Source organism: Nannobrachium achirus, assembly GCF_963921795.1.
Source record: "Nannobrachium achirus genome assembly, chromosome: 22".
NCBI lineage: Eukaryota > Metazoa > Chordata > Actinopteri > Myctophiformes > Myctophidae > Nannobrachium > Nannobrachium achirus.
Genome location: NC_137829.1, coordinates 19,265,053 through 19,280,275, shown reverse-complemented (window position 1 = coordinate 19,280,275; position 15,223 = coordinate 19,265,053). Strand labels below are relative to the sequence as shown.

General features: G+C 43.0%; 1 protein-coding gene across 3 annotated transcripts in view; it reads right to left on the bottom strand.

The window, feature by feature from the left end:
- Nucleotides 1–15,223, bottom strand: part of man1a2 (mannosidase, alpha, class 1A, member 2) — a 182,507-nt gene that overhangs the window by 16,383 nt on the left and 150,901 nt on the right. For all 3 annotated transcript variants that reach the window (XM_080753189.1, XM_080753188.1, XM_080753190.1), the window contains exon 10: nt 13,358–13,451. In XM_080753189.1, coding sequence (XP_080609315.1) covers nt 13,358–13,451 — 94 coding nt within the window. The remainder of the gene's footprint in view (nt 1–13,357; nt 13,452–15,223) is intronic.

Genomic DNA, 15,223 nt, shown 5'->3' with positions numbered 1-15,223 from the left:
AATGGAGGTGGGGTTTGAAGGTGTTGAATCGTTTTATTATTGTTTACAATGCACAGAAATCAAGGATTACATACTTCAAGTGTAAGAGATCATAGTAAAAAACCTTAAACATTCTTCCTCCACACTGGGAGAAAAACGACATCTGAAAGTTTGATGGAATGCATTTTTAAACGTGAGTGCAGTGACCACTTAACCATTGCATCCTATGGCGGTGAGGTTCATTTGGTGCCGACCTGCGTGTGCATTAAGGCGTATAGCTAGGCGAGGGGATGCGAGACGAACGCCTTAAGTTGCATGTCCAAAGCCTAGAGAACCTTAGAAGGTGTGTGTTATCTGTTTGTGTTGAACATGCATGCTGCAGCCTGCACCGAGGGCAGACATCAGTATGCAGGTGGAGTCACAGTTAGCTCATCATGCATGTGTGGCACACGGCAGCATATGTCACTGCATGCATGACACCCGAACCCTGAGCTTCTGATACCCTTGAGAATGCCGCTGGGGGAAAGAAAAGACACCCGGATAACCTGCTAAGCAGATGCTTGCTGTTGTGTTGCGGTAAATGATGAATGTTTTGAGCACACGGGGGAATCTGATGCCACACAACCGACAAGCGCTGTGATGTAATGCTGAGGGCGCGGCGGAAAGGTTAGAAGGACCATATTGCCATTAGCATCACATCCTGTAAATGTAGAAAGATGGTGGATATGGTACAGGCAGAATGGTACAGAAATGCCATATAAAATGGTTTTCTTTAAATGCGCGCCGTCATCTGGCGGCAGATCTCGCGGAGCGTCTCATCCCATGTTTACCGGTGCTAGATCTCGTGAGAGTGTGTTGCTGGAACAGAGAGATACAGTATGTGTCTCATAAAAAAAGCTATTCAAGTGTCAAAATGTTCAGATGATTGTGTGGCTTGTGGGGATAATTGGGTCCAATATATAGTTCAGAGACCATGGAGCTAAAGAATGGTTCAGAAGCTGTGTTTACTTTGAACTTCTCCCATTGGAATGAATGAATAGACTAATCTAATTCCCGTCTCCTAAAATGTCAGCCAGCTATGTTACCCAGATACCAGAAGTAAACTGGGCCATGTCCAGAGGGCAGCCACGCTTAGTTTCTGTCAACGTATCCACGTGGAAGAAGCTTTAACACGTGTCTCGTTCACCGCAAGCCCGCAATGGAAAACAGCGGCCACTACGCGCATAAAAATCTAACAGTGCCGCGGAGAGATGTTTTATGGCTGTACAGGACGGGGCGACGATGATCATTAAACACAGAGCGCAGTGCCAACTCTGAGAGTTACCAGCCAGGCAAATGGCTGAAGGTAACGGCACTATAGCTCCATTGGGTTCCATTTAATGCTCAGACTGTGGCTCATTAGCTTAGCATAGCGCATAGCAGTAGTGGTGCTTAGCAGATGCTTGCTGTTGTGTTACGACGCACCAGAGGAGCTATTCAGACACAGCTTCAGTCCACGTGTACGGCGTTCTCTTCCTGTTGCGGTGTGGTAAATAATGCTGAAGACATCAATGCAACAATGCAATACTAGCTGTGTAACTCTGCTCGAGTAAGAGTTCTGGAAGTTTGACTTTCAACCTTTATCCCTTGTTTTGTTATGATTGATTGGTACCATTTCCTCTAGCAGAAGTACAACACACCAGGCTCTATTCTGCCCTTGTGCTTAAAGTAACAAATCATATCTCGTCTGATCTGAAGCTTTATATTTTATTAATATTTTCCCCCGTCATACGACCGTATTGTGTGCCGAAAACACGCGCAACGGAAGACATAAATGAATAGGCTCTATGCGCAGCAGCCATATTAGAAAGAAATTGGGCCTCATCCTATGGTGCATTTATACTTCCTTCACAGGTGTTATCAGTGATTCTAAATAGTGGAGGCTCTGTTACATTTACTGTCACGATCATGACATTTTACATGACGATTAATTGTCACTCAAATAATTGCAATTAACGATTTAATTGTATTTTTGTCGTTGACAATTACATTTCTGTTTGGCTTTTAGGCTTTGAACATGGCAGATATGACACATAACATAAATATACAAAGAAATGACATATTTGACAACTAGGCCTTAAATAACATTGATAGTGGAAATAGCCAAGCTCGCAATGTGAGGCGTTGTGAGCTTGTAGATCTGCTATTTACATGCACACAACGCCTCGCGTTGCGAGGCGTTGTGAGCATGTAACAAAGTCTGATAAACTAGACACAAGAGTGTATAGGAAAGAAACAGATCGTAACAGCTTTTTGGATTTTGTAGTTCAGAAAATGCTTTTGAAGAACAGACTGCTGAATTGTGCTCTAGGTTTGCAGTAAAAGGTTATAGTGCAGACATTTTGAGTAACGCTTTACAGAGAGCAAGAGAACTTGACAGGAAAACTTTGTTAACTCCCAAACCACCTTCATCCAGAGTAGCAAATAATAGAATTGTCTGTGCAACTACTTTTTCACCCGTTTCCATGGATATCAGACAAAGTATTGAGAGCAGATCTCTATAATCCCCCTAAACATTTTTTGGCCACTGTGCTCAGGCAACTTCCCTTGTCAGAACTGTATACACTGCAATGCTATGATTAAGAGCAAGTCATTTTTACATCCACATTCTGGTAAAAAAAAATAGTTAAGGGCAGAATTATGTTGTATACCTTTTGAAGTGCCCGTGTGGACTATGTTATGTGGGTAAGACGATTAGGGAAATCAAAACGAGGTTCTCAGAATATAAAAGTTCTATTCGCAAAAAAGATGAAAAATCATCAGTTGCCAGGCATTTCAATGCTGTGGGTCATGATGTCTTAACGAGGAGCTGCTATTGAGCTGCTTCTTGTGAAATTTGATACGTTGTTGTCTGTCATTTGACAATATGAAATTGTTGGGCATTTAACAATATTTAGATGCTCGTGCATTATTTTTAATATTAATTTTAGTTTTTGGCATTGTTCATTGTAAGCCATAGTACTGTTGGGTGTACAAACCTTTCAGATACAATATACTGTCTAGTGTCGTCCTGTCATTAAGAGTTTTCTCTGTGTGACCTTAAAATATTGTAAATATTGTGTATATATTTTGTGTACTATTTACATGACTTGTTGTCTTGGTATGTGAAGCAGATGTACAGTATTACGTCACAGTTTCCTATTGATTACAGTTTTGGACAGCTGGTCTGAGTTACTTTGATTGTGGCACATCCTATCCACGGCTTTCCAACGCCCCATAGTGCATTGCGCAGACGTTGTACCGAGCTTCCGGCGCCGCAGCCGAGTGTGATTTACAAGCTCACAGCGGGCTGCATCTGCGACGCGACGTGAGCTTGTATGTCTGCTGTTAAACCGGAAGTGTGGTCCAAATAATCTCCAGTAAACTCCCGCGGAAAGAGGTGGATATATTCGTCATTTCCTGTCATTTTGTCATTATAACGCTGACGAAGACCTATACGGTGGAAACGCGTACGTTTTCCACTGTCCAGTGAGGTAAATAAAAGCTTTTAAAAGGAGATTCCTTGAGTGCTGGCGACTTCTTCATTCTCACATGTTTCTCTGAGCCGTGCACCGAAAATACTTTATATAAATTGGAGTGTTGTGGGCTTTCTGCTTTGTTGCAGGCATCTCTCTCTACATGGTCGCTGACGTGGCAGATGAAATCCTGGACAATTAGGGATTTAAACGATGCTTAATTTTGTATCCAAAATGAGAAGGAGGAGGCTCTCTGAGACTCCAACTGGAAGAGACGTTTCCAATGCTAACAGCTGCGTGGGATTGACATGCCCTTAGCTATACACACAGCCAGAGAGATGAGCACCGTGAATTATTCATCATTCTTCATGGAGAGGGAGGGAGAGAGGGGAGAGAGGGGAGAGAGAGAGAGAGGGAGAGAGAGAGAGACAGACAGACAGAGAGAGAGAGAGGGTAGAGAGAGACAGAGAGAGAGAGAGACAGAGAGAGAGGGGGGGGGGGGGGGAAGAGCCTTCACAAATAACCTTTGGGAGAGAAGAGATCTAGGGCAGTGTGTGGACGGACGTGTGTGTGTGTGTGTGTGTGTGTGTGTGTGTGTGTGTGTGTGTGTGTGTGTGTGTGCGTGCGTGTGTGTGTGTGTGAGTTCAATTAAGCTTGGCTCAAGAGACATTAAGATGGAGTGAGAGTGAGACAGGGAAGAAAAAAACAATGACAGAGAAAGAGAATGACAGAGAGAGAGAGACAGACACAGACAGACACAGACAGAGAGACAGAGAGACAGAGAGAGACAGAGAGAGGGACCATTCAGAACGACCATGAGAGAGAGCTAAACACGAAGCATTTCAGATCCAGTTAACTCTGACACCACAGGGAGTGTGACTGGGAGCTGCTGTGCTGCTGTCCGGCACAAACCTCTTATCTCCAGATTATAACTATTAGTTGTTTTTCCCCCTCTGTAAATTAACACCTTGCTTGGTCACACCACAGCGTCACACAAAAGTAGCAGATCTACAAGCTCTGAAAACGTTTTTGGACAGGGCTGCAACTAACGATTATTTTCATAATTCATAATCAAGGTTCTTTTAGACACTGTTCTAACTAACGAAAAAGACATTAAAGATTAATAATTCATTAAAAAATACATGATTTATTACAGTTTGCTCAGCTGCCGATCAGGTTGCTAATAAAAGACAAATAAACTAAATAAATACCTTTTTCTGACAGCATTCATTTGATTAAAGAATAGCTACACATTTGTCAGGCTATAAATATTCAAGGCATATTTTTGTTCTTGACCCAATATTCCTGCATGGTATTAATACAAATTCCAGCAATTAGTTGCCGAGTCGAATACGATAACTAAATTAGTTGGCGACTAATTTAATAATCGAATCGATTCGATTATGATTAATCGCTGTACCCCTAATATGAGGTTTCCACCCGACAGAGCCGATATGCTCACTATGTGTGTGAGAAACCTCCAGTAGCTTCATTTCTCTATTTTTACATCCACCCTGTCTGCCCCCCCCCCCACACACACACACACACACACTGTCCTTGACCGTCTCCCTTGCCTATATCTTCTGTCTGACAGTCTTAAGAGAGCAGCAGCAGATCTCCCAGCCCACAGCACTACAGTAGCAGATCTTAATTAAACTATGATTAAACTATGTTTTCTTCTCATCGCACACAGAATAGCAACGTCTCCACGTGACCCAAAGTAGTGAAAATAGATCCATGAGCTCACAAGTTACGCATCGCGATATTTGTTATCGAATTTAAGGAATTTTGTACGTTTTTTGACATAAAACATATTTTTTTTTCTCAACCTTTTCAGTCCGCGACCCCCAAAATAATCATATTTTAACTGGGGGACCCCCCCCCCCCACCCTGACGAGCACAAGGAGTTGAGGAATTACATTTTGTATGACACGGTTTAATTGTGAAAATAGCAGATCTACATGCTCACAACACCTCGCGGCTATTTTATTGGCTATTTTCACAGTGCCATGGCATTGGTCCGAAGGTTCATTAGTCCGAAGGTTCATTAGTCCGAATTTGTTAAGAATACTATGCCTAACTCTAACCCTAACCTTAACCTCAGTAACCCTAACTAAATTCGGACTAATGAACCTTCGGACTAATGAACATTCGGACTTATGGGCAGTCCCCATTTTCACAATTTCTGCCTCTAATATTTGACAATTTGGCCAATGTTTAATTTGTCATTTTAGAGGTATTAAAAAGTCCTTAAATTGACACTTTAGAAATGTGCATATGTTATGTTGGTTTGTTTTTAATGTTGCAATCTCCCGACCCACAGGTTGAGAACCACTGCTCTAGTAAAGCATTACATTGTGGTCAGGCAGAAACCGTGTCTGTCCAAAACCCATACTTTTTTGTGAAAAAAAAGAAAAGAAAAAAACTGTGTTCCAATGGATCCAATGTAGTTATTATTTAGTTACAGGCTCTTGTCAATACGTTTATACGCATTTACAATACGTATTTGTATATACGTATTTGACAGAATATCTCCATATACAGTATATGGATCTCCATATATGGGTACCAGGGGTCTCCATATATGGGTAACTGGTCCGATATACATCACTGGCCAGATGGCCAAGAATTGGCGTCGCCCTGAGGCGTCTTACTAGTTATTTAGTCATCAGCTATTGTTAATACTTTCCATTGGTAGAATATTCATAAAACCCACAGACACACTACGCTCAAAACACACTGCAACTTTGTATTAATTCAGACTATTAATGTGTTGTGTTGTCAACCCTCCTGGCAGAGACTACAGCTCAATTCATAGATTCGTTCAGAGCTGATCCGTTCAGTCTGACATCGAGCTTGAAGATCTGTTCACGCCGGCAAGCGACTACGGTGTGGGACCAAGTATGAATGAGGCATACACTGCGGCATCAGCCACCCCAGGGCAGTGCGTATGTAGGTGCGTGTGTGTGCATGTGTGCGTGCGTGTGCATGTGTGCGTATAGATATGCGGAGGCGGGGTGAAGCTATAGGCAGTGTGAGAGTGCAGCAGCAGCGGTAATAAGGTTGTCACTCACAGCAGGTTCTCATTTAGAGTTCAGCTTCTCTTCTCATTAGTCCTCCTTAACGACTCCACCACACACCCCTACGCTCTCTGGACTGTTTATACGCGGTAAGGTGGTGTTCGCCGGCCAAAAATACTGGGCCTCTTCTATACTTCCTTCACGGGTGTTAACAGTGATGATAATGAATTCCAAGTCAGGGTGCTGATATTGTGCATGCACGCCGATGGGTCTCAAAGTGGGGTCCAGGGACCCTCCTGGTTCCTTGAGAGGGTTCCAAATGGCACCTTAGGGCAGGGGTTTTCAAAGTGGGTGACGGGGCACCCTGGGGTGCCGTGATGCCAGTCCAGGGGTGCCTCAGAATAATTTGATGATATTTGGAATTCAGCAATATCACTACATCAATATCACTTAACTATGTGGAGACCTGATTTGCACTGTAGATCAGTTATTTTTCCATCTATGGCCAACATTTCACCAAAAATAGCAGATCTACAAGCTCACAACGCAGCACAACGTGACACGTTGTGAGCCTGTAGATCGGCTATTTTTGGTGAACCTTCCCCCCAGAATAGAGATGCAGGGTCTCAAGTGGTTAAACGTCAAGTATAAAGTTATTTTCAGTCAGTTCTGATGGAAACGGATATTTCTCCGTGACATAGCCTACCGTATCTCAGCTGGAAAGATGTAGATATTTGCGTCGCTTATGTAAGATTCTAAAAATTAAAAGTGTAATTCAGGGGTGCCGTGGATGAAAAAGTTATTTACAGGGGTGCCCTGAGTCAAAAAAGTTTGAAAACCCCTGCTTTAGGGTGTATGGGGTCCTTGAAATCAAAAAGTTTTAGATGCACTGTGGTACACTAAACAGAACAGAGCTTTAATCCCATCCCATCCCAAATACTAATTGAAGCCGAGGCCGATGGGCCCCGAGTTGCATGGACATGGTCTCACAGCACATGGTTGGTTCTACAGACTCCAACTTTCGCACGTAGATAGCTCAGATCTTTGCCTACGTTCTTAGCTACTTCCCCTGCCGATACTGTACTTGCATGATGTACAGTTGTACAAAACAAAATTTTTCAGTAGAACCGCCAATCCAACCGATATGCCCATAAAAGGGGACAAGGAATAATTCAGCACTAGAGGAAATGGGCCTCCATACATTTCCTATATCAGTGCTGCTGACGGGCAGAAACCTTCTTAATATAATTGGTAAGAACTGAAGGAAGTAATTTCTTTCCAATATGGATGCTGTGCACTGCATGCATAGAGCCTATTACTCTCTCTCTTACAGTTTCCTCTAGTGTAGCCTCTAATTCTATCTCTATTTAATGTTTTACTCTTTTTCTCTTTAATAAAGTTATTTGTTTTGCTTGCAAAGCCAGTACCCAGATAAGCACTGTATGAAATTGGTGATTATTATGCATGCTCCCATACATACTGCTCAATTTCTCACGCAGTCTTACTCCCTCATCCGCACAAACAGACGTGCATAATCCACACACATTAAACAACCATTTCCTTCAAAGGCACGCTATGAGAGCAACACACACCTGCCTGCAAACTTTCCCACCCCTTCCTCTCTCATGCGCGCGCACACACACACACACACACACACACACACACACACACACACACACACACACACACACACACACACACACACACACACACACACACACACACACACACACACACACACACACACACACACACACGATATAAAACGTGTTTAGAGTGGTGCTGCCTGCTCCAGTCCCCAGCAGTTCTACTAAATAGTGTTCTAACAGAGCTAAGTGGGGTGCTTGCAGCTCCATGTGGATGTATGCTGTGGTGAACAACACCACTCTGGGTAAACACTCACAGCGTATGTACTGTCTGTGTGGCTAATTAGGCCAGTCAATCTAAGCCAAAAAAAGGCCCAACCCAAAAGAAATTGCAATGGTAATGTGACATAGTTTTTATTGGTTAAAACACCCTCCTGCATCATATATTATTTGCCCAAGGATCTAGCTACTGATTTTACACCATGCCCCAGCTGTACTCCTACAATTCACCTTTTAGTGTGCCCCTTGTGTGGAGATGTTACCATTCTGAATAATTGACTATGTGTATTGATAAGTATGGATAACTTTATGAACTTTGGATTGTGCGGTTCGTTTTTTTTGTTCTTGTTTCCGTTTGGCATGTCTTTAATTTGTTTTATTGCAGTTTGTACAAAATATTTCTTCTCTGTCACACATTTATGTGAAAACTCAATAAAAATGTGATTATAAAAAAAAAAAATTTGATTTATATATTTAGTGGAGCAAGGTAAATTCAGGGGGTTCAAGTCTGGGTCACATTTAATCCAGCGTTCAGACGGAGACGCAACAATAATTAAGACGATGTAGTGTGCATGCCATGTCGCTAGGTGGCGGTGACGCACTATCTGGCAGTGTGTGACGCATGTCCGGTCTACTTCCTATCACATATATCACCATGGCAGCGTGCAGGCTCCACGGCTGTCGCCTTTTCAGCGTGAGCCATGACACAGATTTTGCAGATTCCCTGTAACTTGCCCGTTTAGATGGAAACTCAAGGAGGAGCGATTTTCACTACTGGGAAGAGGTTTTCCTTTTTACGTTTCCAACCCTCGAAAATGCGGTTGTCGTCTTAATTTGCAGTTTTCTCGTGGAAACGGCGTTGTGTACACGGGCCCTCACACAGACGTAGGCCCTTACGTGTCATTTCGTTTGTTTGAAAGTGAATTAACACTGAGGATTTTTCTGTGCACTCGTCAGTCTGTCTGTCTGTCTGTCTCCTGCATGGTGTAATAACAGTGGCTGGAGAGCAGTAGTAATTAAAGTGAAGTTGTCTCCTAGTAATTAAGGAGTAAGTAAAGGACAAGAGGTGAAGGAACCAACACTGTCTCCAATTATTGACTGTATTAAGAAGCCTGCATAGACATCACACACACACACACACACACACACACACACACACACACACACACACACACACACACACACACACACACACACACACACACACACACACACACACACACACACACACACACACACACACACACACACACACTTTATATCCATTGTGCACACACACATGCGCAGACAAAGAAATGCTAAAACATGCACTAAACATCATTCATCACCCACCCCGGCCTAGTCTAGCCAACTGGGCAGCTGTAAGCACCCATCCGTTCCATCTCCTTATCCATCCATCAATCAAGCCCTCCGTCCGTCCGTCCGTCCGTCCGTCCGTCCGTCCCACTCTCCAGTCGCTACCCAAAGTCTAAGCGATTTTACAAGTGCATCCATCCTAGTGCCAAGCAACCCGTCCAGTCGTTAATTCATCCCTCCATCCATCTACCCAAACATACGTATTCATCCAACAGTCCATCCATGACTGCCGTCACTCCATTTACTCCATGGAAGAGAAAGCTAGAGGGTATGTACTGTACTGTAGAACATAACCAGGGCCAGCTTGCCATGACCGTTTATTATGAGCTTTTTTCTTTAAAGTTACTTGTAAATATTGGAAGTTGTGGGTTGCATTTTTTCAAGACTGATCTGTCCGATATTTCATATTCCATCCTAATTGGCTAATATTGGCTTCCAAAGTTTGCAGGATTGCTCTGTTTTTTTAATTAAATGCCACAAATCATCAACGCAGCTTGCGATTACCGTGAAATTTGCCACACATATTCCCACTAGGTCAAGGAACAAATGCCACCCTTTTCACATTGGTGGCATATTGCGCCACCAGCAGGTAGACTTTTGCTAAACACATTTTTGGAACACAATGCCTCAAATCATGCATGCAGCGTCCGATTGCCGTGAAAGGCCTAAGATTGGCGAAGAACACATGCCACCCTTTTCACATTGGCCTATTATTGTGCACCAGGATGCCTGCCCTGGTGAAGACCTGTGCTCGGAAGAGCACTGTTTCTAGTTTAATTATTATTTAATACCAGTGGCTCTCAAATATTTTCATGTCATGGACCCCCAAATTAATGTATTTGATCCCTAACCCCCATCTGAAAATGTTTGTGATATTTGAATGTTTAAAAACTCTTCCAAATATTCCTCATTCTATTTCAGATGGCCTTTTTTTTTCAAATACCCGATGTATACAGTATATATATGTTTAAAGTGCTCATGTGGCCTTAAGTAGTCACTTCTTTTGGGTTCGTTTTCCTACAGTAGACACGGTTGCCTATTACTCTCAAAAGCTGGCGACGCTGTCCGTAGGGGTGGGCAATATGGTGATAAATATCACTGAGACGATACAATGTCTCCACGATATTCATTTTCAGAGAGATCGTATATATCGTGGTATAATGAGGGAGCCTTATAAAAAATCCTGTTGAATTGTTAATACAGAGTTTCATTGCAGAATGCATTTAAACCTTTGTTGGTCTAAATCAGTAGCTCTCAAACTTTACAATGTCAAGGTCTCTCCTTAACTCTGACAGTATATACATTTGTAAACTGTCAGAGTTACATTCTTTTAAGGGTCAAATTTAGAGCTCCCAAAAGGAACCCAGAGAGTCCCTGGACCCCACTTTGAGAACCACTGGTATAAATGGTCTGTTACTCCTTTTTCCTTTAGTTTTTGTTACCTTGTAGATGGTTGTACTGTCAAGTAACTTGAAAAATAACCATAAAAAGCAATATGAAGAAGAATCGCGATAAGATCATGTATCATGATACAGCTTGGAAAAATATTGTGATAATGTATTTTTCCATATCGCCCACCCCTAGCTGTCCGCGACCGCCATTGTGTGCCATTTACGTACTTGGAAAAATGGAAGTGAAAGCCAGAGGGTATGCAGAATAGAACACAACACAACAGGGGCAAAGGGAGATGTATTCGCCAGGCACATTTGCATATGTCCTCTTGCATTTAAGCCATCCTAACTTATTAGCAGCGGTGGGCACAGCGGCCACTAAGCAGCGTCCAGGGAGCTGTTGGGGCTGGAGAGTGTTTTGCTCAAGGACGACTGACGCGATACCAGGACAGGACAGGCTGCGATCGAACTGGGAACCTTCCTGCACTCCCAGGCTGACTGACTGCTCTATAATACATCCTGAGCCACGAGAATAGAACTGAATCCCTTATCGCCCCACAGACTTGGAAATTTGCATTTATATGTGGATGTCTAATGCTGCTACATCAAGGAGTTGTGCATCCCAACTATATTCTCACACAGAGGGGTGTGTGTGTGTGCCGTCTGCTGTATCCACTTATTTTACTTGGTGTGTTTCTGCAATACAGATGTAATACAGTGACGTCTTAATACAGGCTGAAAAAGGCCCTGGATGAATAGGAAAAATAAAAAGGAGAACAATTCAATTTAAAAAACACCCACACAAGATTGTTATCGTGGGCTTTTCATTACCGCAGCCTGAACCAACGGATAGTGAAAACAGAGATAAATCTATCCGACTCAATTTCAGAAATTAAGCATAATAAAAAAAGAAGAAGAAAAAAAGTCTGGCAGCATTCAGTGGCAGCTTTTCACCCAGGAAATTAACGAGTTAGTTAAGACTCTATTATTCTATTACCACCATATTGTAGTTCATGCTAAAGGCCATGTGTGCTCTAAAGAGCCAAATAATTCATATATATATATTTTATTTTTCTTCTTCTAACTGGGGTTGGTGGGGGCCAGACAGTAGCCACCTGCGGGCCGCAAATGGCCCGCAGGCCGCCCATTGGGTAACCCTTCAGTACTGTATCCTGAAAACCCGAAAATGTTCTGTTTACTGAAGAACTGTTGTTCACTCATTGCAATCAGAAAAAAGAGCTTTAACTTTTAACACATTTTAAAAACAAAAAAACATTACTGAAACCGTTCTTCTGCGTCACGACTGACTGAAAGCCACGTTGCATCTGTTTTGTGCTATATTTGTGCTATATATTATGGCCGAGCAGAATTCGTCTGTCGGGTGGAAACCCAAAACCGGATTCAAAGTAGCAAAAGCAGATCATCTCCAAGCTCAACGGGGTGTTGTGATGGCCAAGTGGTCACAATGACCAAGTGGTCTTGATCCTTGATCCCTGATCCGCAAGATCCCGGTTCGATTCCTAGCCCGAGTGGACCATTTCGTTGCCGTTGTGTTGAAGCCTTGTATGTCCAAAATTACCCTTTTTAAGATTATTTCAAAAACAAATAGTTAATATAACAAAAGCTCACTGATCTGCTATTTTCAGTATTTTTGTGCAACACTGTTGGTGAAGTGGGGCATTCATTCACAGGGGGGAAAAAACATGATTGACAGCAACGATTTGCTGTGTGTCATTCCCCTGCTCGCTCTCGCGCTCCCTCTCTCCCTCTCTCTCTCTCTCTCTCTCGTCTCTTTCAAACTATCTCTATCATATAAAGACTTAACCAATTAAACCCAATTAAACCCTCCTCTTTAGTTGACCGGGGTCCCCCAGGGGTCTATGTTAGGTTCCCCTCTACATCAAATAAATAGCACATCTTAAACACCCAACATTCTCGTTGAATATTGCGGAGAAGGCTTTCACAGAGAATAGCAGATTGACAAGCTCACAACACATCGCTCTGCTATACGGAAAAAGTGAAAGAAGACGACTTATCGTGGAAAGAGAAATATTGAAACAGCGGCTGCTGATGAACCTGGTGTTTTACACTGATGATCAACTTTCTTTTGTCCGCATACTGGTATATAATGTTTATCTATCTCTAGGTGGTGTCTGCTTATACTTCATACATGAAAGGCTTTCATTCAATGAAAACACATCATCCTTTCTTCACAATCCGTATGGACGTCACTGCCAAAGAGAAATACTCACGTTGTCCCCAGCGGCCGGTGCGAGGGTTCAGGTAGTTTGGATACAGTCCGTTGGGGCGGTCCATTTTGGCTAGCAGCTTACGGATGTGCATCACCTGACAGAGACAAGAAGATTTAAAAGACGCAATCCACAACTTTTGTGTGAAAAAAAAAAAAAACAGATTCAGATTCAAATCTAAAAGCACTTTGCACGTTGCATAGATTTGCTAAACCAGCATCAGCAGATGTCCTACGGTCTCAATAAAGTCCAGGGAACACACGTTTCGAACTTGTCCATCTGCTACTTTAGCTAGGGTGACCATACATCCTCTTTTGCCCGGACATGTCCTCTTTTAGGGGGCTGTCCGGCCTGTCCGGGAGGGTTTTATAAATTCCTTCAAATGTCCGGGGTTTCGCGCATATCAAAGTTAAAGCACGGGCATTTACAATGCACGTTCAATGGTTCGTTTGAAAACACACTGTGAGAGGCGGGGTTCCACCCCTAACCCCGGAACGTGTATTATTCATACTACTCTCTGCCTGCGCTGTGATCCCTCCCTCCCTCAGCCTGTCTCGCTTTCAGATCAGAGGCAGATCAGAGGCAGAGCAGAGCTCGGCAGCAGCTCGCGCTGCTCAAGCCAAACGAACCAACTGCAAACGCAATTAATGCTGTTTCACTGATGAAATGCACAAAAAGTGCCAGTGACCAACAATGAGAAGCAGAGCGTTCTGTCAGCAAAGCTGGTACTCTTCTGTGTCTATTTAGGCATTTACAAATAAAAGTTCTTCTGCTTCAAGCCCATATCAACACTGCAAAGTAGCCTACAAGACAGTCTGTGCGAGGTGAGAGCTCTTCCGCTAACTAAATTGACAGAATCTTTTATACAACATTGTAAAGCAGAATGGCGGAATAATGGGCTACCTCTCTTTTATTTAGTTACAAAGTTGAACGTTCACTTCATACAGGAGTCAAAAGGCATACTTTATCAGTGGATCTCTCTAGCCTATTAATAGATTTGTAAAGGGTCCAATTGGAACCCCCTAAAAAATGAATACATAACTAACTAGAAGCAGTGCTCTTCCGAGCACAGGTCTCCACCAGGCCACACAAATCGGCCTGTTATAGCGCCACCATGAGGCTGATTTAAAAAATGTGGGGCAGAGGTTCTGAATTAGCATCCAGGGAGTGTGTGTGCTCAGTTTGGCAGCGATCGGGCCAACGGCGCCGGAGATTAGCTGGTAACAACCAGGCCACACAAATCGGCCTGTTATAGCGCCACCATGAGGCTGATTTGAAAAATGTGGGGCAGAGGTTCTAGATTGGCATCCAGGGAGTGTGTGTGCTCAGTTTGGCAGCGATCGGGCCAACGGTGACTGAGATTAGCTGCTCACAAACTGCGAGGACGCACGGACGCACGCACGGACGGACGGACGCACGGACGGACGGACGGACGGACGGAGGGGAAAACATACTCTCCCTCAGCCTTCGGCTGGTGGAGACAATAACATAATTGAGCTGTAAACTAGTAATATAAATTATTTTGGGAAAAAAAAAAATATATATATATATATTTATATATATATATATATATATATATATATATATATATATATATATATATATATATATGCCGGGTAGAGTGTCCTCTTTTTGGATTTTCAGAATATGGTCACCCTACTTTAGCTTTTTTCCTTTTTATCCTGAAAAGTTTACAGTTTTTGACATATGAGGTTTCCGGCAGACAGGGACGAGTTGCTTGTGTCCCATTTCCACAGACAGATACTGTATTAATGCTTTGGTCTCTGTAGGTACAGTAACCCTTTTTGAGAGCACATGTTTTTGAGCACTGGTGTTCTCTATCATGGTGAAACATGGTAATGGCTCGCT